The following is a 25,646-nucleotide window of genomic DNA, read 5'->3' on the forward strand; positions in this document are numbered from 1 at the left end:
CGCACTTCTAACTTAACTTATAGTATTCTCGGTGCGACAGTGATAATCAATAATGTTCCTGGATATGTCGATGATATCTCACATATTACTGACCGACAATTAAAATGTATTCCAACCTCATGAAGCAAATATTCAAGTTGGTTCTTACTAACACTTCCGTAAGTTTTGAAAAAATTTTCTTGTGTTCCCATTAAACTTTTGAAGTCTTTAATCCAATTTGCACGCCAAAGAAGAAAAAAAGAAAGACAAGGTTACCCCATCTTAATTATAGCCCTTAATTTACTCCCACATTTTCAAATCTAATCATTCCGGAGAAAAAACACGGATTAAAAGATTCTAATCCAAATGCAACACGACAAAATATGAAAACAAGATTTGTTTAAATACAAGGCCATTACTTCCGGTTAATTTAAGCCGGCCCTGAGAATTCGTGTACCCTGTTCGAGCTCGAAAAAATGTGCCCGTAGGCCTTAACGAAATTGGGTATTGGGCTCACTAAAGGTCTAAATCTAATGCCAAAGGGGTTAATAACTAATCTAAACCATAAGAATAGTTTTGTAAGGGGGCCTATGTTGGTATTTGTATGAGTGTACCCTATTAGAAAAATATTTTACATATATATATCGGGTTTTTTTTCATAAAAAACGTGCCCCTCGAAATATCGGGCCCTGGCCGGTGGTCCTCCCCGCCCACCCTCAGGGCCGGCCATGTAATAATTATCTGTCTACTTCATCTTTAATTGTTCTAACGAACTTCTACTTGGAATAAAAAAAAGATTTTTTTAAAATCTACTACAATGGCATACTTAAAGTCTGCTTCATGTTCATCATCTTCTGTGAGCTGGAAATATGACGTTTTTTTGAGCTTCAGAGGCGAGGATACTCGCTACAATTTTGTTGATCATCTTTACGCAGCTCTCGTACAGAGAGGACTATGCGTGTTCAAAGATGACGAGGAGCTGAAGAAAGGGAAGGAGATTGCTCCAGAACTCCTGAAAGCTATTGAGGAGTCAAGGTTTGCAGTGGTTGTGTTCTCAAAGAATTATGCCAACTCGTCATGGTGTTTGGCTGAGCTGGCCAAAATCATGCAATGGCATAACGGGACGGTACTGGAACCGAAGGTGATACCGGTGTTCTATCATGTCGACCCATCTGATCTCCGCGCGCAGAAGAACGACGTGGCTGTTTTCTTTCAGCAGCACGAGGAGAAGTTTAGAGAAGAGATGGATAAAGTGAAGGAGTGGAGGGATGCTCTAACAGCTACAGCCAATTTATCTGGCTTGCATATCTCCGAATCCTTCAAAGTGTAAGTAGAATCTATTTTCATCTGTTTCTTAATTAAGTCAATTACACAAACATTTTATTTATTTATTTATTTTTTTTTTGACATTGGCTGTTGATGTATCAAAACATTATTTAATTCCAAACTTTGTGGAAAACGAATCAATATTCCAATCAGGTGAAATGGAGGACATTTGTGTTAGATCACTTGTAGACATATAACCTCACATACAATCTATTCATTGTTGATATCAAAACTTATTTAACACACAAAGATAATCGCTCGCTTTGATCAAACTCAAGGCTTTTTATTATGCAATTGTGAATAATGAAAACAATAACAGAGGCTGCAATATATAGGCAGCATTACAACGGAATAAAACTGAAAACATAAAAAAGTGGATCTCACAAACTTATTCAACAAAACACTAACGTAAACAAAACAGCTAGTAGATAAGCCTTGAACTTTGGATGACCAAACCAAACACCCACGTGCATGATAATTTTGGGGTTTGAATCATATTTCAACAACCCCCCCCCCCCCCCCCCCCTTGATTCAAACTTCTGCACTCCCAACCGATGACGAAGAAAAACCAACTTTTCCTTTGGCAAAGCCTTGGTTAAACAATCAGCAACTTGATCTCTTGAACTGCAAAACTGAAGGACCACCTTCTCTTGCTTGACCATGTCTCTAATGGAATGATACTTCAACTCTATATGCTTAGCTCGGCCATGTAGCACAGGATTTCTTGATAAGTTGATTGCGGACTGACTATCACATCAAATGACCGTAGCATGGCTTTGAACGTGCCCCAAATCTTCTAAAATCCTTCTGATCCAGATACTTTGACAAGTTGCACTAGTGGCTGAGATATACTCAGCTTCAGTGCTAGAGAGGGCCACTGTATTTTGTTTCTTTCAACTCCAAGAAACTGAACCACTACCAACAGCAAACACATAGGCACCAACACTCTTTCTATCATCAACACAAGCTGCCCAATCACTATCTGAATATCCAATAAGCTTGAGTTTATCATTCTTTTTATACCAAATACCATACTCGGATGTAGAAGCAACATATCTTAGAATTTTCTTGGCTACACCAGCATGGATTTTAGATGGAGACTGCATGAATCTGGATAAAACTCCAACTACAAAAGCTAGGTCTGGCCGTGTGTGTGTAAGATAAATTAAACCACCAACTAAGCTTCGATACTTCGTTTCATCAACCATGTCTTCACCATCATCTGCCTGATACTTGTCATAAGAACTCATAGGAATATCTTCACCATTGCATTCTTTCATACCAAACTTGTTTAAAAGACTTTGAGCATATTTCTCTTGTGAAATAAAAACACCATCCTGAGTCTGGTTTGTTGCCCAGACTTGATCTTTGATCTCTAGAACATAAATGATAATCTAAACTTTATTGAATACTGAATTTGAATACAATGGAATGAATTTTACAAATGAATTCTAAGCCCTATTTATAGTTTCTAATGGGTGCGAGTGAATAGGCGCGTCTCTTCATGAACGGGTGTGTCTCTAGGATCTTGTGGATGATATTTAATCTTGAAGAGGTGTGTCCTTTTTTAAAAGTCATGTCCCTTGAATCCTTGTGGCTGAAATTGAATGGATGTGTTTCCAGGGAGACATGTCGATTCCTTCAATGAAGTTGGTTATCAACTTCCAACTTGACACCTTTAGCCCTCACATTTTATAACTACCATAAATTACCTAATTACATAATCAACCCTTGTAGTATGGATGTGTAGAGATTAGTATTTCATTCACCCCCCTAATCTTGAACATCCTTGAGTTGTTGTAGATCTTGAACTCCGAGCAGTTCTCGCATTGTAGCAAACTTGACCCTTGCTAGTGCCTTTGTAAGTATGTCTGCCCGTTGTAGTTCTCCACTTAGGTGTTCCACATTAGGTGTTCCACATTGATGTCCTCGTTCTCAACGCATTCTCTTATGAAGTGATAGCGTGTATCAATGTGCTTGCTTTTTCCATGAAAAACTGGATTCCTCATGAGTGCTATTGCAGAAACATTATCCACCCTGAGTGTTATCATCTCTTCCTTCCAGCCTGTAATTTCACTTAACAATCTTTTAAGCCATAGTGCTTGGCATGCTGCTGCAGTGGCTGCCATGAATTCCGATTCACATGATGATAATGCCACTATCTGTTGCTTCTGTGTACACCAGGTTATAGGTGATTCTCCAAAGTAGAATACCAGACCAGTTGTTCCTTTTCCTTTGTCTGTATTAACTCCAAAACTGCTATCACTATAACCCGTGATCTTACATCCTCCTTGCTTCTTGTAGATGATTCCATGCTCTTTAGTTCCTTTGATATAATGTAGTATTTGCTTCACTGCTTTCAAGTGTTGCTCCTTTGGTTCTTGCATGAATCTACTAAGCAGACTGACTGGGTAACATAGATCTGGCCTTGTATGCAATAAGTACCTGAAAGAACCTATCAGGATTCTGTAATGTGTTACCTCTACTAGATCTCCTTCTTCAGTCTTCGTTAATTGTGTTCCTGGATTCATGGGAATCTTTGTGTCATTGCCCGGATAACATATCAGCGTCTTTGAGTATCTTGTTGATATAGCTGCGTCTTTGAGTATCTTGTTGATATAGCCTGTCTGCTTGATGGCTATCTCACCCCCTACTTGAATGAATTCTATTCCTAGATAATATGCTAGCAATCCTAGATCGCTCATTTCAAACTTATTCTTCATCTTAGATTTGAAAATATCTATCTCCTTCCTTGATGTTCCAGTGACTATCAAATCATCAACATAGACTCCGACTATTAGTGTAGAAGTCTTACTCGTCCTTGTATAGATTCATTCTCTAAAGTGCACTTCTTGAAGTCAAGGGACTTTAGGGTTTGATCTAACTTTGTATTCCAAGCTCTTGGTGCTTGTCTCAATCCATACAGTGCTTTTGATAGTCTATAAACCTTTCCTTCATTTCCTGGCTTTACAAATCCTTCTGGTTGTGAGACATAGACCTCCTCCTTGAGATCTCCGTGTAAGAATGCAGACTTCACGTCTAAGTGATGTACTTCCCAACCTTGATATGCTGCTAAAGCCAACATTAGTCGAACTGTCTCTATACGTGCTACTGGTGCAAAGACTTCGTCAAAGTCTATTCCGTGTTGCTGAACATATCCTTTTGCAACCAGCCTTGCTTTGTGTCTGACCACGTTTCTGTTTGCATCTTTTTTAGTCTTGAATACCCATTTTAAACCTGTTGCCTTGTGATTTCTTGGCAACTCTGTCAACCTCCAAGTGTTATTTTTGTTTATCAAGTCTAACTCGGCCTTCATTGCTTCAATCCACTTTTTGTCACTAGACGCTTCCTTGTAATTCCTTGGTTCTTCTTCAGCAAGTAATAATTCTTGTGGATCTACTTGAATTTCCTCTGTCTCTTCGTATAGTTCTTCGAGACTTCTTAGTTTTACTTGAGTGTCACTAATACTCTCCGTTGTACTTTCAGAGGTAGATGGACCTCTACTTGATAATCTGCTTGAACTTCCTGCTGAGTTCTGATTGTACGAATGTGCTGGCGGGGTTACATAGGAGTTTAGTTCTTCTGTCTGATCTACTCCTGAATCATCATGATGTGGCTTACCAGGACTACTTGGTTCATTTTCTTCTAACTCTGGTGGGTTGTCATCTTCTTGGATGACAAAGTTTGTCCATTCGGGATTCCCTGAATCTACCGTCTCCAAATAACTATTCCAGTTCCATGGTTGACCTTCCATGAACTTTACATCTCTATTGACACATATCTTATTCTTTGCCGGATCATATAATTTGTATGCCTTTGATCCTTCTTCTATTCCAAGGTAAACCATAGGTGCACTTCTATCATCTAACTTCTTTTGTTGAAGTGGTAATACCTTAGCGTATGCTGTGCAGCCAAAAACCTTTAAGTGTTCCAGATTCGGCTTTCTTCCTTTCAATGATTCATATGGGGTCTTGTTTACCAAAGCCTTCGTTGGAATCCGGTTTAATACATATAACGTATGTCTTATTGCTTCTCCCCAGAAACTTTGTGGCATGTTCATTGCCTTTAACATACTTCGAGTAGTTGACAACATCGTCCTGTTTCTTCTTTCCACTACTCCGTTTTGCTGTGGGGAATATGGCGTCGTAAGATGTCTCGCTATGCCATTATCCTTGCAATACTTGTTGAATTCAGCCGACGTGAATTCTCCTCCTCTGTCCGTCCTTAGCATTTTTAACTTGGTTCGAGTTTCTGTCTCCACCTTTTCTTTGAACTGCTTGAAAGTTTCGAATGCTTGATCCTTGGAAGTTAGTAGATATGCCCACATGTAGCGAGTACAGTCGTCTACAAGTAGAAATATATACTTCTTCCCAGCATGTGTTGGTGGGGATATAGAACCACATAAATCTCCATAGACTAAATCCAGAGGTCTTAAAGATCTGAATTTTGCGTGATTTGGAAATGGTGTCCTAGTATGTTTTCCTAATAAGCATGCATCACATACTTGATTGGCATGACTTATTTGAGGAAATCCATGTACCAAGTACTTTCGAGTCATTTCCTTAATAGCATCGAAGTGTAAATGGCCTAACCTTGCGTGCCATAACCATGCTAAATCTTCTGTGTTTGAGAGTAGGCAGATTAGCCTTCCAATCTTCAACTTTACTTTATACAACCTGTTCCTCATTCTCCTGACTCGCATTAGTAACTTTCTATTTCTGTCGCGGATTGTTAGTAAGTCTCCATCCATTACTACTTTGTAACCGATTTCTGTGAGTTGTCTGAGGCTCAATATGCTGTTTTTCAGACTTGGAATGTAGTACACTTGAGAAACAATCTTCTATTCATGGTTCAGACATTCCAGCAGTATTGAACCTATGCCTTTAATTTCTACGTGCGAACCGTCACCGAACCGAACTTGCCCTGTCACCTTTTCATCTAATTCTCTGAAATGACTTCGCACTCCTGTCATGTGGTTGCTGGCCCCGTTGTCTAAATACCATAGACTTTCATCTTCTGTGGCGTAACTTGCTGGTTCTATGCGTTCTTCGTTTAGTAGAACCCTTTCTTGAACAACGTTTTCTTCTTGTATTGCCATTAGCAATACGGCTCTTTCGTCTTCCTCTACGAGATTTGAATGTTCTTGTACAACATCTTTCTCAGGACAGTCTTTCTTGAAGTGTCCATACTTCTGACACTTGTAGCACTGGATCTTACTTATCTCTGTTTGGTTTCTTCCAAAATTCCTCCAATTCTTAGACCTTCCACCTCTAGGTCTATACGAAGATCCTTCATACTTAGTGCCTTGCTTGTCTTTATTATCTCGCCAGTTTCCACGCGGTTGGTTAAACCTGCCATGCCCGCGGTTTCCAAACTGTCTTCCTCTGCCTGAGTTGTTGTCGTGATGTGTAAACATCAACTTGTCTTGACTTTCTCCTAGGCTTCCTTTCTTTTGCTTAAGTCTTTCTTTGAACATTTTTAGCCTTCCGACTGCTTCTTCTAGCGTCATTGTTTCTAGATCGGAGTACTGGTCCATCGAGGCGACAATCTGAGTAAACTTATCTGGCACTGCATTTAGGAGTTTGCGTACCAGAGTCGGTTGACTCAGTGTTGTCCCTAATTTGCTTGCCCGGGTAACTATAGTGTCATCTTCCCTCATTTGCATTAACTCGAATTCTGATAAAAGTGTATGCCAACGAGCCTTCTGTACCCGATCAACACCAACGTGTCTAGTCTTGAGATTTTCCCAAATTTCCTTTGCAATTTTACAACTTGCAACTTGCAATACAACATCTTCCGGTATTGCTTGGAACAGATAAGCAATTGTTGCCTTATCTTTCTTAACATCCGTTTGCGTATTTTCAGCCGGTTCAATCATTTCCCAAAGTCCATTCGCTTCCAAAATCATTTTGATGCGAATTGCCCAAACCGTATAGTTTGTTGGTTTCAAAATAGGACACTAGAATTGAGAAAGAGAACTTCCTTCCTTTTGAATTATAACTTGTGAATTTGGTCCGGTTGTTCCTGACATGTCTTCTAACCGAACAATCTTCACTTTCAAAAACTTTTATCTTTCGTGGTTTCAACAAACCTCTAATCCTTAACCCCCGCGTATAACCCAACGCGTAATAAACAATCAATCTAATTTGCACTAAACCCCGGAATCAAAACCCTAGATTCCTAACCCCTGGTTCGACCCTGAACCGAAAATAAACTAACTTGCGAATTGAGAAAGAATAATAAAACCTGATCGCGAATTCCCTGCGATGCCTAGAGCCTGATGCTCTGATACCAATTGTTGCCCAGACTTGATCTTTGATCTCTAGAACATAAACGATAATCTAAACTTTATTGAATACTGAATTTGAATACCATGGAACGAATTTTACAAATGAATTCTAAGCCCTATTTATAGTTTCTAATGGGTGCGAGTGAATAGACGCGTCTCTTCATGAACGGGTGTGTCTCTAGGATCTTGTGGATGATATTTAATCTTGAAGAGGTGTGTCCTTTTTTAAAAGTCATGTCCCTTGAATCCTTGTGGCTGAAATTGAATGGATGTGTCTCCAGGGAGACATGTCGATTCCTTCAATGAAGTTGGTTATCAACTTCCAACTTGACACCTTTGGCCCTCACACTTTATAACTACCCTAAATTACCTAATTACATAATCAACCCTTGTAGTATGGATGTGTAGAGATTAGTATTTCATGGTTCACTTCTAATCCAAGAAAGTAGCGCAGCTGCCCCAAATCGGTCATCTCAAAATCCGCTTCATTCCAGCTTTAAACTCTTCTATCAGATTTCACTAGAACTTGTACAAATGATGTCGTCCACACATAAACACACATAGATGACATCAGTTGAACAATTCTTCACATAAAGAGTTGGCTCATTCAAGCTTTTAATGTATCCATTATCACTGAAATACCCATCAATTTTAGTATACCACAACCTGGGTGCTTGCTTCAATCCGTAAAGGGCTTTGTGCAGTTTATAAACTTTGTCTTGCTGCCCTTTCACCTCAAAACCTTCTGGCTGTTCAACATAAATTTCTTCATCAAGATCACCATTCAAAAAAGTTGACTTTACATCCAATTGGTGCAATAACCATCCTTTAAGGGCTGCAACTGCTATAACAATTCTGATGGTTTCAAATCTAGCCACCGGAGGAAAAGTTTCTTCATAATCTATCCCATATTTTTGAGAATAACCCTTAGCAACCAATCTGGCTTTGTGTTTGATTATCTTCCCATCAGGACCCACTTTGGTCTTATACAGCCACTTCAAGCCCACAATATTTCTTCCATTTGGCAGATCCACCAACATCCACGTCTGGTTTTTAGTGATAGCATCCATTTCAGCTTGCATGGCCTGCTGCCAATCTTTCTTTTTAGCGGCTTCTGAATAATTCATAGGATCAACTTTATTAAGAGCAAATTGACAATTCAAATGATATGACAAAGCCTCATTAACTTCTTGAGTAGTAGCATAAAGATCATCCATGGTTCTAACTCTCAGAGGAGCTGAAGAGCTGGAACCTGAACTCTCGGCTGTGTGCGATTGCTGAGTACTGCCTTGTGGAGTTGTATCACCAGATGCTGCTGCTCCTTCCAAATCAGATGGTTGAGTATCATTGTTGCTATCAACTGTTGCCCTTTCAACATACTCTTTAGGGAAAGGATCCGAATACATTCTTTCATACAATTGTTTTTCTAACTTGTGCAATTCCTGCCAGTCCCATGAGTTGTCTTCCAAAATTGTAGTGTCATTGAAACTTCTGGTTTCGATCTTCTTTGTAACTTGATTATAAAGCCTATATCCTGTTCCATTGGATGAATACCCAATGAAGATCATTTTGTCTGATCTATCATAAGCTTCCTCCTCCCCTGAACATACTTATGACCATATGCAACACACCCAAAATCCTCATATTAGAAACATATGGTTTAACATCAAACCATACCTGATGCGGAGTCTTATCTTGAACAGCTGAGGTTGGAGCTCTGTTAATGGCCTACACTGCTGTGGCAACAGCTTCTGCCCAGAAGTGATTCGGCAAGTTTCTCTCCTTTAACATGCTTCTAGCCATGCCCATTATAGTTCTATTTTTCCTTTCCACAACACCATTGTGTTGTGGTGTGTGAGGTTCACTCAGTTCCCTTCTAATACCATTCACTTCACAGAAGGAATTAAATTCATTGCTGCAAAATTCTCCACCTCTATCCATTCTTAAAACCTTCAGACTACATTCACTTTGCTTTTCAACCAGGGCTTTAAAAACTTTAAATCTTTCAAATGCATCAGATTTTTTTTGACAAAAAATATACCCAACACATCCTAGACACTTCATCTACCAGGAGAAAGTAATAAAGGTTGTGACCAAAACTGGGTACCTGCATCGGACCACATAGATCAGCATGCACAAGTTCCAATTTCTTTGTAGCTCTCCAGGAAGAGCATTTGAAGGGTAGCCGGATCTGCTTGCCTAGAATACACCCTTCACATACACGTGTTCCTTTAATTTGGGGTAAACCACAAACCATAGCTTTCGCATGTAACAGCTTTAAACTATCCCAGTTTAAGTGTTATGCCATACTTGAAGCAACGAAGGCTTGTTGGGAGTGCTGGTTTCTGCCTTTGAAGCATCCACCACAAACATGTTATTTGTAGCAACAGGAATTTTCATCAATTCAGTTCCTTGATTCTTAGTGATGCAGTCACGGCCTTCAAACAACAAAGAATAACCTTTCCTCATGAGCTGACCCACACTCAACAGATTATACTCCAAAGTTGGAGCATAATATACATCGCTAAGCAAATTATATGAGCTTGGGCCAGTATAAATTCGAACAACACCTTTTCCTTCAACTACAAGTATCTTTTTATTTCCCAATTGAACATTCGTCTTGAAGGTTTCATCAAGTTCAACAAAACTAACCTTGGATCCTGTCATATGGTTTGAACATCCTGAATCAAGAAACCATAGATTGTTGGCTTCTTGTTCATGTATAACCGCTATAAATAAGTACTGGTCCTCACTATTGTTATTGTTTTCTTTTGGTTCCACTGATTCAGCAGCTATATTGACCCGAGCATCTTCATTATACCAGCAATCCTTGGATAAATGGCCATATTTTTTGCATGTATAACATTGAGGTAGCTTACTTCTATCAAATGATCTTCCTCTACCCTGGCCTCTGTAACCTCCACGTCCTCTGCCACGTGCATTTGATGACCGGTTTCCTTCTTGCATAACCTGCAGGGCATGTTCTTCAAACTTCTCCGTTTTCTCATGAGATCTGCTGTTTATTCTTTCTTCTTTTGATTGCAAGGAACCCATCAGCCTCACAGAAGTGAGTTAGACAGATCAAAGGATACTTCAATAGATGGAACAATGTGATCAAACTTTGGAGATAAACTTCGAAGTATTTTCTCAACGATGGTTTGATCAGAAACGATCTCCCCATAAGCTCTCTTCTGACTCACATTCCCCATAACTCTAGAGAAGTATTCTCCAACTGTTTCATTGTCTTTCATAGAGAGATTCTCAAACTCTTTTCTCAATCCTTGTAATTTTATCGCTTTCACTTGGGTATCCCCTTGATACTCCATCTTCAGAATATCCCAACTTTCTTTAGATGATTCAGCAGCAGCAATTCGAGAAAATAAATGGTCATGAAGAGCCTGTTGAATAAAGGCAATAGCATGAGCATCTCTTTTCTTGGTAGCCTTGAGTTTGTTTGCATCGGATTCTTGATTATTGACACCTTGCTCCACCAGATCCCAGAGATCTCTTGACTTTAAAATGGTTTTCATTCGTGTGCTCCAATGTTTATACCCTTCTCCCTTAAAGACATGAATCGGAGTAGGAGGAGTGGGCAAATTACTTGTTTGATCGGCCATTGAATGAGAGAAGAACAAGAATGGAGAACTGGATCACACTCTCTCATACCACTGTTGATATCAAAACTTATTTAACACACAAAGATAATCGCTCACTTTGATCAAACTCAAGGCTTTTTATTATGCAATTGTGAATAATGAAAACAAGAACAGAGGCTGCAATATATAGGCAGCATTACAACATTACAACGGAATAAAACTAAAAACCTAAAAAAGTGAATCTCACAAACTTATTCAACAAAACACTAACGTAAACAAAACAGCTAGTAGATAAGCCTTGAACTTTGGATGACCAAATCAAACACCCACGTGCATGATAATTTTGGGGTTTGAATCATATTTCAACATTCATGTCGATGTTGCACTAATTTTAAAGTACAATCTATTCATGTCGATATTGCACTATTCATGTCGGTTCAATTCAAATTTGAGTCCAGTAAATTGAATACGAATCGAATACGAATTTATAATTTTAAAACTGATTCGAAATTCGAATTCAAGTTTACATAATTATTTATTATATTTATATATAATACACACATATAACTTTAATTTGGGCTATAGTATAGACTAATCTATTAATTTAATCTTAGCCCTAAAATAACTCATTACCAAAACCCAGATAGCCTATAACGAATTTACATATTTTAACTAAAATAACTCATTACCAAAACCCAAATAGCCTATCACAAATTTAGATATTTTAAATGAATTTAAATCATAACGAATTTCTTTGAATTTGATTAGATCTCGAGTTTTAATCGAATATGAATTGGCATTTTAATTCGAATATGAATTGACCAGATTTTAATCGAATCCAATTCAATCAAACAAAAATAATTATTCGAAAAATTTGATTCGAGTAATTCAAAAATTCGTTATTTGATTCGATGAACACCCCTAATGTTACCTAGCTTGCTAAAAGCGGTCTTAAATTTACAGGGGCGAATCGACGTATGTCAGAAAGATTGTTGAGGAGATCTTATCTGATAAGCCTGATATACAACCTTCTTATATAGAGAGCAATTTAGTTGGCATCGACTCTCGTATAGAAGAATTAAGTTCGCGACTGGAAACAAAAGATAATGAAAAGGTGCAAATAGTAGGGATACATGGGATGGGAGGAATTGGCAAGACTACTATTGCCAAAGCTTTGTTTAGAAGAATAAAGTATAAGTTTGAGGGTAGTAGCTTCGTAAACGATGTTAGAGAAAACAGTTCAAGTAAAAGAGATATATGTGCCTTACAAGAAAAGGTTCTAAGGGATATTCTAGAGATCAATCAAAACTTCAATGTTCGAGATCCTGAAGATGGAGCTAACATGATACGAACAAGATTTGTGCACAAAAAAGTTCTTATGGTTCTTGATGATGTGGATAATTTCAAGCAATTAGAGTTCCTAGCTGCAACACATGACTCGTTTGGCCCAGGAAGTAGAATCATTATCACTACAAGAAACGAGCAATTGTTATCTGATGCAGATGACAAGTACAAGCCAGATTTTTTGATAATGAATGACGCTCTTGTGTTGTTTAATAGAGGTGCTTTTAAAACAAATTGTCCCCCAGAAGGGTACGAGGAGTTTTCATGTCGTGCGATCCGCTATGCTGGCTATCTTCCTTTAGCTGTGAAAGTTTTAGGCTCTTTCTTCCATGGGCGGAAAGCAATTCATGAGTGGGAAAGTGCTTTAAATAGACTAGCAAAAGCACCACCTGTTGACATTTTTAAGACACTGAAGTTAAGTTTTGATGGGTTGGAGGGTTCTGAGAAGAATATATTCTTAGACATTGCTTGCTTCTACAAGGGAAGAGACATTAGAGACGTAACTAGAGTATTTGAGAGCTGCGGTTTTGACCCAGAAATTGGGATTAATGTTCTTGTTGAGAAGTCCCTCATCACCATTTCTAATGAAAGAATATGTATGCATGATCTTTTACAAGAAATGGGTCAGCAAATAGCTCGTGAGAATATCTTCAATAGAAGGCTATGGCAGCTTGAAGATATCCATGATTCCTTAAAAAATAATCAGGTAATAAATCTCTCTCTCTCTCTCTCTCTCTCTCTCTCTTCCCCTAAAATTTTACACTGTTCACAGAGACTAAATCTTTGTTTCAGAAGCTAGAAGAAATTGAGGCAATTGTGGTGCCCGATAAGCAGTATGATGTTGACGAATATGAGGAGAAGGTGGGTTTTAGGGCTGATGTTTTTGAACGCATGAAGAATCTTCGCCTACTTGATATTAGAGGAAGATTTACATCTTGTGAGCCTACGATCTTCCCTAACAACTTAAGATGGCTTTGTTGGAGTGAGTGCCCATTTACTTCTCTATCAACGACACAAATGAGTAAACTTGTTGGTCTTCAAGTAGTTGGTGGCACTGTTAAACAGTTTTGGAATGGACAAAAGGTAATTATCAAATGAAACCATATTGTTAGCAATAGCTAGTTTCAAGTGATAGTTTGTCATACTTTAATATTTCACCACAACATATTAGCTAACTTTACACTCTAGTGCTCTACAATAACTTTTTTGTTCAGTTGATCAATATCCAAATTCTGATTCCCAACATCAATACCAACACCAGTACTAACTTCCAATTAACAACCAATATCAGATCTTTCTTACATTTGCCAACAGTTCACTTTTTATTATGGTTGACATTTGACTGCTGTTTGGAATTGACTGCATTTGACCTTTGAAGTCAATAGACTTATTCTGCAATTTCCAACTTTTATACCCCTTCCCACACTGATATGTAGCCTCCAATTTCCACCCAAAACGAGACCATAAATCCAACTACGGATTAAATTATTATTTCCAATTGATATCCATTTTACTAGTGTTATTTTACAATTGCAAGTCATAGGCAAATTCTTCTTTCTACTTGAACCTCCAATTTTGGTAGCCTTTATATTCATTTCCTAGATCTTCCATGCATCAGCAGTTTTGACTAATTAAATTTACAACAGCACAACCACTGTTCATGACAGAATTGGTATTGGGTATCACTAGCAGCTTTATCACAATTATCTGTAGTCTTAGTGTGCGTGTTGTAATGTTTACATATGTAAACTACAATTATGTTCATTAATTTCAATCTCTGTCAACAGATTATGCGAACTCTGAAGTATCTTAATCTTCAACAGTTAGACTGCCTGACAACGCTTCCAGATGTCTCAATGGCTCCAAACATTGAGAAGTTGATTGTGTCACGTTGTACAAATTTGGTTAAGGTTCATGAGTCTCTTGGATCTCACAAAAGGCTTGTCAGGTTACGCATTGTTGATTGTAAGCGGCTTAAGCGTCTGCCATCCAGGTTTGAGATGGAATCCTTGAGGTTTCTAATTCTCAACAACTGCTCAAGTCTAGTGAGATTTCCAGACGTGTCCCCGTGCATGATAAAGCTATCATTAATACAACTTGATTACTGTTGTAGTATAGAAGCATTGCCATCATCTGTTGTATATCTTTCTAGTCTAAGACGCTTGAGTTTCAGAAGATACAAAAGTCATAGGAACAACAACATTCCAGAGGAGCATGGATTTGGGGAAAATTTAGTCGAGGATAATGCCAAGGCCTTAGAAAGCCACCCAAAGCTCCTCAATTCACATACTGTTATAAATTCGTGCTCGTTGAGATCATTAAATCTTCGTTGCAGACCAATGGAAAGTGAAGTCTTCCTAAAAAATCTCCATGCATTTTCCTGCTTGGAAACTTTAGACCTAAGTGGAAACAATAACTTAATCCAATTACCTGCAAGCATATCCCATCTTTCTCGTCTGAGAAAGTTGAATTTGAATGAGTGTCACCGACTTCAAATTTTGCATAGCCTCCCATCAAGCATACAAGAATTAGAGGCAAACAATTGCTATTCTTTAGAAAAGATTGATGATCTAGCACAAGAGTATGACTGTTCCCATCTTTCTCGTCTGAGAAAGTTGAATTTGAATGAGTGTCACCGACTTAAAATTTTGCATGGACTCCCATCAACAATACAAGAATTAGAGGCAAACAATTGCTACAATCTGCAAAAGATTGACCATCAATTACAAGAGTATGCCAGCTGGTATCATATTTCCTTCATTAACTGTCAGAAACTTGTGGAGGATGATGATTGCAAAAGATACCTTCATAAGATGTCGCAGCAATCATTCCTTAAGGTGCCCCATTTCTTAGGTCCTTTCTCATTTTTATTTATTTATTTCTGCCCAAACCTACATGTAAATCGACTGACTACAAAAGTTATTGAACAATATATGTTTATTTGTTGAATACAGAGATGTGCTGTTATAGATCGTGAGCTATCAATCGGTGTACCTGGAAACAAAATACCAACATGGTTCAAAGAGGCACAACCTGGGAATCTTATAGCATTGGTGTTACCTCCCAAATGCGATACCCAAATCAATGGGATTGCGATATGTGGTGTCGTCCCTGGGGAGTGGCCGGGGTCACATTATCGTCCTCAATTCCACGTTAATTGTATTAAGGATGGAATGTGCAATATTGTTCAGAAAGAAGTTGATTGTATTAATAATAATGCATCTGCAGCCGTAGCAGAAGGTGAGGATGGGAATACGTGGATATGGTATAGACCATGTAGATCCTTTGGGGGTCAAGATTGGTCTGCAGGTGGTACTCTACTCATTTCAATAAGCCAACGTTATGGTGCAAAAGCTGTAAGATGTGCAGCACGACTTATCTACAAAGAAGATGTGGAATCGAACCAACAAATTACAACTTGTATCTCCTATCCATGGAAGAACTATAAGGAAAGGAAAAAAGTGCCTGCCAGGCCCCCAAAATTTTTAGATGGTGATGTGTAAGTAGAAATATTTTTAGAAAGAAACAAGTTCTATCTCAACGACCCTAGCTTTATTGAAATAAGGAATTGCTGCTTTTATCCGTATATTTTGATTGATTGGTCATAAGTGTTGGGGATCGAACGGGTCACACGAACCCAAATAACACAGAACTCACACTCACACACAATTAAGAACACAAAGATTTATAGTGGTTCGGTCGGTTCTGACCTACATCCACTCTCGGTGAGTATTTCTTATTAAGCTTAGTACAAGAATTTACAGATAGAATACAATCTTATATCTAAGATTGAATGATAGAGGAAAGATAAAAACAGGATCCATGAAATCTGGATCACAGGGAAGATTAGATATCCCTGTCTCCTTATCTTCTTATCCTTTTGATCAGAAAGTCTTTTCTCACCTCAACTTGTTAAATGGCTTCACACTCAACAATAAGATCATGAAAAAAAATCCTGCCAATCAAAAACATTAATTAAACTGGAAATTATCGTATAAAGATTTGAAAAGAAAAGCTTACAATCGTTTAAGAAATTATGGTCATCTCCATCAGACTAATTTGCAAAGCTAAGGTGACAAATTCTAAAGACCGTGACCACTAACACCCGATAAACTATTGTAAAGTTCTACTATTTTATTGAAATAAAATAAAGATGTATAGTGTTTGAAAAAAAAAACACACGTTGTTGTGCACTTGAATAGTAATACCCTAAACGGTGAATAATAACTAATAAATTTCTTGTATGGATACTGCTTACTTGTTAAGAGTCATAACTACAGTTTCACGTAGCTTTTGTGTGAGTAGAATGGTAGTTTGGGAAGAAAAATCTGGGTAATGAGACATTTGAACATAAAACTTTTCGTATGCCATCTGATGACTGTCGTCAGAGTCAATCAAAAACCTAATTAAACTACATAGATAGCGTAAGTAGGGTATTGTATGCACGGGGAATATGTGGTTAGTGTTTAACTAGAGAATTATTATATATTAAAGAAAAGCAACTCCCACCCAGAATCCCGATTGCAAGTTTAACACAAAAACCGGTTTACAGATTCATAACACCACATAGACATGGCCTCGGAATTAATGAATTTGATTAATTATTAGGGATAGTTTTTAAGATTCACCTGTCACACCCCAACCAATGGCGGAAACATCGGGATGAGACGAAGTGTGAAGATTACTAGAGACATCATAACGCTATTTGTGACAATATTTAGAAAATCCCAATTTCATTTCATAACTTCAAATAGTCAACAATACAAGAAATTCAAATACAACAAGTTTAACAAAAATAACATGATAACATAACAAAATTGATACAACATATTAAACCCTAATGTCTATATGTGTATCTAGGCATCAACGCTACTTCTTTTCTTAGCATCTTCCTCATCAACCTGTAACATGTTTAAAATAATTCAATGCAAATGCAAAGGCGAGTATACAAGTTTGATACATACATAGAAAAAGATAAGTCTTGAACAATTCCTCATAGCAAGCATGTGATTCAAGATAAACATTTAAACATGGCATGTGTCTAACATATCAAACCAAGGAAACGCAATATGCTCATGACATTACCGATGATAAAGGGCGGGTCGTTAATCCTATAGCGCTACATATGTCACGGTTTGGCTCGTACGAAGTTAATGATAAATTCAACACATAAGTTTCACCCAAGTTTAAAGTATCAAGCCATCACGTATACAAGCATGTTATAGGAATGTTCATGTGTTTAAGCAAAATGTTCATGTGTAAGTTTTTGATAAGTAAACATGTTACACCCCAAAAGTGGTAAAAGTAAAAAGGGGGAAATACGAGTATACTCACGGTTTACAAGTTGTGACTTGAGAATCCGGGAGCAAGTTGGTGGTTGAATTAGCTAGTTGGAGCACCTTGTTTCTCTACACAAGGAAACAAAGCGTATGAGTTTGGGGAATTCGGAAGATTCGGAATTAAAGTGACATGAAAATGTTATAAAATATTATATCAAAATACTCATCTTCCCATATAACACTTGCATGACACTTGGTAACCACGAGGGTTATAATGATTTCATGAGTCTCATAAGAATCATAGCAAGGTTTAGGTCCTTAGATGATTATCAAAGATTTGAGTATACATAGGCATTATTTAGTTTGTAGAATATATATATTATTGGATTCGGATGTTTAAGTATTCAAGTAAGAGGTAGAAGATTTTATCCTTCATTTAGGTACCTCAAGTTGAGTCATAGGTGTCATGGATGGGGTAGGAAGACAAGGCTTCCATTTAGGTACCCCTTTGATGTTCACCACTACACTTGATGTAAAAACAACCAAGGAGGGTCATGAACTAAGGTCATTACAAGTATGTAAAGTAAACTAACTAATAGAAGTCATCAAATCACGTGAGGATTGTATGTTTGGGACAACCCAAGTTGTTCCATAATCACTCATGTATCAAAGGCTATGTTTGACATGATTTGTGGGTTGAAACCCTAGACAAAACACCAAGTTTATGAGGTTTAATCCTCTTATTTTAAATGTCTCAACCTTGTTTTTAAGCTTAACCAACCATGGGATAAGTTGTAAGCATTAGGACATAGGTATGAGATGTGTTGAACACAAGTTACATAGGTTTAAACAAGTTTTTGATGAACATAAAAACAAACAGAAAGTTTATGGACTATTTCGGGGCATTTCCAGGTCTGATTTCTCCAAGGAGAAGTCTAGGAATCGAACCCCATGATTATCCAAGCAAGTAGGAAAAAGAATCAAGTGAATCGGATAAGAATTGAGTGAGTTATGCTCATTTTCGTGAAGGGGTGTCAATATGCTCGAACCTTTGCTTTCAGCTACGGTTTGGAGGATGTTTTGAGAGTTTTTAGTGTTGCAAAAGTGGTAGGGAGGCTGGTTATAAGTGGTATTTATAGGGGGAAGGATTAGGGTTTCAATGGGTTGGGCTTTGGAAGTGTTTAGAAGGGGTTACACCTTGAAACTAGCCCACAAAACCCAACTATATGGGGCTGAATTTTGCTGAATTGGGGCTGCCATATTTCTTTATTTTTTTATTTTTTAAAACATTATAATGAGTAATTTTGTTAGTTAAGTTGTGTAATAATATGCAACAATGTTTCCCCTAACTTGTAACAAGGTGAAATATGAAATAAAACATGATTTAACTAGGTAAAAAGTTTAATGTACAAGTATGTAACATGTTTGTAAGTGACAAGTATATGTCACATATTAGATGATTAACCGTTGTATAAATAAGCATAGTATAAGGTGTAGTTAAGCATGATGATCACAACCAAAGTATATTTAAGCGTATAAACGTCATAACCAAGTATCATCCTCGTTCAGAACGCGTTCAAGGCATAAGTTTTAGTTTAATTACAAGTTTCACACATAGTTTCCAAGAGTGATGATTAAACATCAATTGTTTCACGAAGTTGAACATACGAGCATAATTAGAGTGCGTATGACATATACGTAATAAAATACCAGTTTCATTAATGATCCAAGTCTCGATTTGATAAAGATTACAAGGAAAGGAAATGATTACAAGAATACAAGGTTTCCAAAAATAGAACTACGAACGAAACCTCCTATAAATGGAAAGTATAAAATAGCCGGGCGTTACAGTCTCCCCTCCTTTAGGAAATTTCGTCCCGAAATTTAGGAAGACGTAGGGAAGAGATGAGGATATTTAGACTTCATTTCACTTTCGAGCTCCCAAGTAAATTCAACGCCATGTTTTCCTTCCCATCGAACTTTGACAATAGGAATTCGGCTGCGCCTCGATTGCTTGGTTCCTTGGTCCATGATTTCGACCGGTTTTTCTACAAAGTGAAGCGTTTCGTTGACTTGCAAGTCTTTGAGAGGGACGTGGAGTCCTTCGTCAGCTAGACATTTCTTTAAGTTGGACACATGGAAGACAGGGTGTACATTGCTGAGTTCTTCGGGCAGGTCCAGTCTATACGCAACTTTGCCAATCCTCTCGAGAATTTTGAAAGGACCAATGTAGCGAGGTGCGAGTTTCCCTTTCTTGCCAAATCGAACCACGCCCTTCCAAGGGGATACCTTGAGAAGCACGAAGTCACCTGTCTCGATTCCATAGGTTTGCGTCCCTTGTCAGCGTAACTCTTTTGTCGGTTCCTAGCTTTCAATAAGTTGTCTCGAACCTGTAAAATCTTGTCCGTCGTCTCTTGTATAAGCTCGGGACCGGTGATTTGGGCTTGACCAATCTCGTGCCAACAAATAGGCGAACGACACTTGCGACCATACAATGCTTCGAAAGGTGCCATTTGAATACTCGCGTGATAACTGTTATTGTACGAGAATTCGACCAAGGGCAAGTGTGAATCCCAGTTGCCACCAAAATCTATTACGCATGAACAAAGCATATCCTCTAAGGTTTGGATAGTACGCTCGGTTTGACCGTCAGTCTGAGGATGGAAGGCAGTGCTAAGGTTGAGTTTAGTACCCATAGCAGTTTGAAAAGTTTGCCAGAGACGGGACGTAAAACGAGCATCACGATCAGAAATGATGTCGATGGGAATACCATGACGACAGATTATCTCCTTCATGTAGACCTTAGCCAATTTCTCGACTTTGAAATCTTCACGAATAGGGAGGAAGTGAGCTGACTTGGTCAATCGATCAACTATTACCCAAATGCTGTCATGACCAGCAGTAGTGCGAGAAAAGCTTAGTGATAAAATCCATGGCAATGCTCTCCCATTTCCAGATAGGAATTCTTGGTTGTTTGAGTAAGCCAGAGGGACGTTGATGTTCAGCTTTCACTTTAGAACATGTGAGACATTTTGAGACGAAAGTGGCTATATCCTTCTTCATTCCAGGCCACCAATAGGATGTACGCATATCATGGTACATCTTGTCGGCACCAGGGCGAATAGAATACTTCGTGTTATGGGCCTCCTTCATCAGAAATTTGCGAAGATCATCACGGTTGGGAATCCGGATACGATTGAGATAGTATAAAATGCCATCAGATTTAGACACGAGACTATTTTCAGCACCACATTGCATCTCGTTGTAGAGGTTACCCTCATTAACGGATGCATACTTAGCGTTACGTATGCGATTTTGAAGGTCGTGGACGAGTTGGAAACAACGGATACTTTTGACATGGGTTTTACGGCTAAGAGCGTTGGCTACTACATTCGCTTTACCTGGGTGGTATTTGATTTCGCAATCGTAGTCGTTTAACAATTCCACCCAACGACGTTGACGCATGTTTAGTTCCTTTTGGTTGAAGATGTGTTGAAGGCTCTTATGGTCGGTGAAGACCACACATTTAGTACCATAAAGGTAGTGTCGCCAAATCTTCAATGCAAAAACGACTGCACCAAGTTCAAGGTCGTGGGTAGTATAGTTTTTCTCATGGATTTTGAGTTATCTCGATGCGTAAGTGATAACCTTGTCACGTTGCATAAGGACACAACCAAGGCCGAGGTTTGAAGCGTCGCAATACACGACAAAATCATTGTTACCATCAGGAAGCGTTAGGATAGGAGCATTGCAAAGCATATCCTTGAGCGTTTGAAAAGATTCCTCTTGTTCGGGACCCCAAACAAAAGGTCTCTCTTTTTGAGTTAAGGAGGTCAAAGGAACAACGATTTTTGAAAAGTTGGAGATGAAACGACGATAGTAACCAGCAAGACCAAGAAACGAGCGAATTTCAGACGGAGATTTAGGTGCGATCCAATTTTTCACAGCTTCGATTTTAGCGGGGTCAACGTGAATTCCAAGTTCGTTGACAGTATGACCAAGGAATTGAACCTCTTTTAGCCAAAATTCACACTTGGAGAATTTGGCGTATAGACGTTCAGTACGAAGGAGTTCAAGGATAAGGTGCAAGTGTCGCTTATGCTCTTCTTGCGTCTTGGAATAGATGAGAATATCGTCGATGAAGACGATCACAAAACGGTCCAAGTATGCTTTGCGCACGCGGTTCATTAAATCCATGAAAACAGCAGGTGCGTTGGTCAAACCAAAGGGCATGACCACGAACTCGTAATGACCATAACGCGTACGGAAAGCGGTTTTAGGTACATCTTCTTCGAGTACTCGAAGTTGATGATACCCAGAACGAAGATCGATCTTTGAAAAGCAGGTTGCGCCTTGCAATTGATCGAAGAGATCATCAATGCGAGGAAGAGGGTATCGGTTTTTGATGGTAAGCTTGTTGAGCTCACGATAGTCAATACACATACGAAATGATCCATCTTTCTTTTTGACAAACAAAACAGGAGCGCCCCAAGGAGAAGTACAAGGGCGTATAAAACCTTTGTCAAGAAGCTCTTGAAGTTGACTCGAGTGCTCTTGCATCTCAGAGGGTGCTAAACGATAGGGAGACTTAGCGACAGGCGTAGCACCAGGCACTAAATCGATGCGGAAATCGACAGAACGAGCAGGAGGCGAACCAGGAAGATCGTCGGGAAATACATCCGGAAAGTCACGTACAACAGGAACGTCGCTTATGCTCGGGCCTTTGTCCTTCTTTTCCACAATGTGGGCGAGAAAGGCGAAGGTATCCTTGCGTAAGCATTTGTTTGCTTTGATACACGACATAAGCTTAAGGCCTTGCGAAGGCTTTTCACCATAGACGTGTAGAGAGTCACCGTTTGGAAGAGGTAAGCGAATAAACTTCTCGGAACAGACCACTTCAGCACGAACTCGCCTAAGCCAGTCCATACCTACTATGACATCGAAACTACCCATTTGCATAGGTATGAGATCAATTGAAAATGTATGATCGTTTAGAATCAACGAGCAATTGGAGAGAACAGAATTGACAACGATGGTTTTACCATTAGCGACTTCGACAGCGAAAGATTTTGGCAACTTAGAGCGTTTACACTTGAGCAAGGACTCGAATTCTAACGACACAAAACTTTTATCGGCACCAGTATCAAATAAGCATGAAGCATAGACATGGTTAATGAGAAACGTACCAGTAATGACGTCGTTCGCGTTTTGAGCCTGAGCAGTGGTGAGAAGGAAAGCTCGACCTCTAGCGGGTTCTTGGACCTGTTGCTGTTGTTGTTGAGGCTGCGGTTGCTGCTGTCGAGGTTGTTGTGGCTGGTATCGTTGAGGGCACACGTTGGCCATATGGTTGGTATCACCACACGTGTAGCATGCTCACGCAGGGGCGACTTGATTCGGAGCTAAAAGGGCTTGGTTTTGGTGGGCATGAGGTGGGAAGCGGCAATATGGAGCGGTATGCCCACCTTGACCACACTTGTCGCACTTTCGACATTGAGCGTTTGGAGGGTGGTGATACTGGCATTTGCCACACTTCGGTTGCGTTCCAGTATAAACCTTGCGTTCATTGTTGGCAAAAGCAGGCACGGTTTGAAGGGGTTGTGGATTTGGCGGAGTGACGACCGCACAATTTTGGCTCGAAGCCTTCCGCTTCTTGCCTTGGTTTTTCTTAGACGACTGGGAGGGTTTGGGCTCACCAGGAGAGTCAATTGTAGCTTGGCGTGCACTCTTTGTTGAAACCTTGTCAAAGGTTCCATGAAGAACGCAGTTGTTGTTGAGTTCGGTGGCTATACGAAAAGCATCTTCATTGGTTTGGGGATTAGCAGAGGCAAGGTGGTTTGTCAGGGAAGGTGCAACACAACGGACGAATTTGGCTACGGTTTTGGGAACGGTTTCAACTTGTCTAGGGCAGAGAACACTGAGCTGCTTAAAGCGCGTAATCAGGCCATCCATGTCACTCCCCTTCTGAGTAAGGTTCCAAAATTCGTTCTCCAATTTTTGGAGTTTATGAGGGGGACAGAAGTGGTCTTTCATGAGTTGTTTGAGATCGTCCCAAGGCGTAGCATGTGCGACCTCGTTTCCTCTTTTATTACGTTCAGTCGTCCACCACTCGAGTGCCTTTTCACGGAACACCCCAGTTGCATTCAAGGTTCTTAGTTCGTCAGGGCAACCACTTTGCAAGAAGGTAAGCTCGATGGCATCAAACCAGTTCATCATGGCGGTAGCGCCATTCTTGCCAGTAAATTCTAAGGGTTTACAAGCCATGAATTGCTTAAATTGGAAGGTTGGTTTGGGTTTGTCTGCCTTTGAGTCAACAGAACCATGTGGTGAATCGGTTTGAATCTTGCTAACGATGTCGGGTAGGACTTTAGCAAATTGCTTGGCCATAAATTTCATGCAATCTTTTTGAGACATGGCGGTGGAAGTTGAACCCTTCTTTGACTTTTGCTTCTTGGAAGAGCGAGACGACATCTAAAAGATTGAAAAAGAGAAGGAAAGGATGAGACTTGATCATTAATTGAATATAAGGTTTGTGTATGTAAAAGCAAGTAAATGTTCATGTACCAAGTAAAGTTCACATAGAGCATAAGTTTCCACATGCATTCAACAAGTATAACACATAAGTTGCGTAAAGAGGGTATAAATTTAGTTTGTTCACGAGAATTATTATTGTTTGTGATTGCGGTAACGTGCAAAATGATTAAAACGACATTTCGAAATGAATGAACGTTCAAGTATAAAATCACATATAAATTGAGATACATAAAAGAGAGGCTCAATAAAACATAGGATTGTTTCGGGTAGAGAAACGTCGACAATTCCAAAGTGGGTCGAAAGTCCTTTCGATTTAGAGATATTGTGCTTTGGCCTATAAGTAAGATACTCTCGTCGAGAAGCGATTAACGCTATCTTACCCTTCCGGTTACTACACATCTCTAAATAATTGGAACATTCGGGACTTTGGCGAGAATAAAAATCAAGGAATGGGACTTAATCGACAAGATGCGGGTTTCACCCCTAACTTGACGATCTCGTACCCTAAATGTGGTTGGTACTTGTCGGCCAAAAATAAAATTTTTGACACTTTGACAAGGGTCCACTAGAGTTGAAATGGAAATTACCATTAAGTTGTGGATGCCACTCCTAGCTTAATGGTGAAATTTCGTGCAAAAATAGATTAAAGGTAGAGTGAGAGTCGTTTACCAAATTGTGGGTTTCACGCCTATTTTGGTAAAGTTGCCTCGTTGATGTTACAAGAGTATAAAATAGCATAAGTGTATTCGTGTTAGCCTTAGGAAAGGCGCATAAATTTAATAACAAGAAGTGTAGCTAGGTAGCATGCATGGTAGAGTACAAAAGTTTTAAACAACAAATAAGAGACAAAGTTCCTAAAACTATAGACTAGGGCAAAAGCATAGCAATTTTCCTAATTCCCTATAGTTATGGCTCTGATACCAATCTGTCACACTACTAGAAAATACACATTTCTTGACACACATTGTGCGTCATAAAACGGTAATTATGACACGCAAAAGCGAGTCGTTGATTGAGGAGTCATAAAATTAACATGACATGCATTTGTATGTCATGTTTTTATGACACACATTTAATGACACGCATTCATGACACTCATTTTACGACACCTTTTAATGACACACATTCATGACACTCATTTTATGACACTTTTTAATGACACACGTTCATGACAAACATTTATGACACATACATATGACATTCGTTTACGCGTGTCATGCTTTTTATTATTTATAAAAATGTTTTTTATAAAATTACTAATTTACCCTTGATACATATATAATATCAAAAACAATAAATCTA

At 38.9% G+C, this 25,646-nt stretch overlaps 1 protein-coding gene across 1 annotated transcript; it reads left to right on the forward strand.

Annotated features, from left to right (window-relative positions):
- Positions 1-796: 796 nt before the first annotated feature.
- On the forward strand, positions 797-16,118 carry LOC110865924 (TMV resistance protein N). Its single transcript, XM_022115265.2, has 5 exons — positions 797-1,305; positions 12,154-13,240; positions 13,327-13,617; positions 14,322-15,371; positions 15,489-16,118. The coding sequence occupies exons 1-5, from the start codon at positions 797-799 to the stop codon at positions 16,035-16,037; spliced, it is 3,486 nt and encodes a 1,161-aa protein (XP_021970957.1). The 3' UTR covers positions 16,038-16,118.
- The last annotated feature ends 9,528 nt before the right edge of the window (positions 16,119-25,646 follow it).

Source organism: Helianthus annuus, chromosome 6 (genome assembly GCF_002127325.2).
Source record: "Helianthus annuus cultivar XRQ/B chromosome 6, HanXRQr2.0-SUNRISE, whole genome shotgun sequence".
In the NCBI taxonomy this organism is placed as follows: domain Eukaryota; kingdom Viridiplantae; phylum Streptophyta; class Magnoliopsida; order Asterales; family Asteraceae; genus Helianthus; species Helianthus annuus.

Excerpts from the sequence above, each read along its gene's own strand:
- LOC110865924 (XM_022115265.2), top strand. The coding sequence starts at position 797 with ATGGCATACTTAAAGTCTGCTTCATGTTCATCATCTTCTGTGAGCTGG. Across the intron at positions 1,306-12,153 it reads ATCTCCGAATCCTTCAAAGT|GGGCGAATCGACGTATGTCA; the intron begins GTAAGTAGAATC and ends TTAAATTTACAG. Across the intron at positions 13,241-13,326 it reads ATTCCTTAAAAAATAATCAG|AAGCTAGAAGAAATTGAGGC; the intron begins GTAATAAATCTC and ends TCTTTGTTTCAG.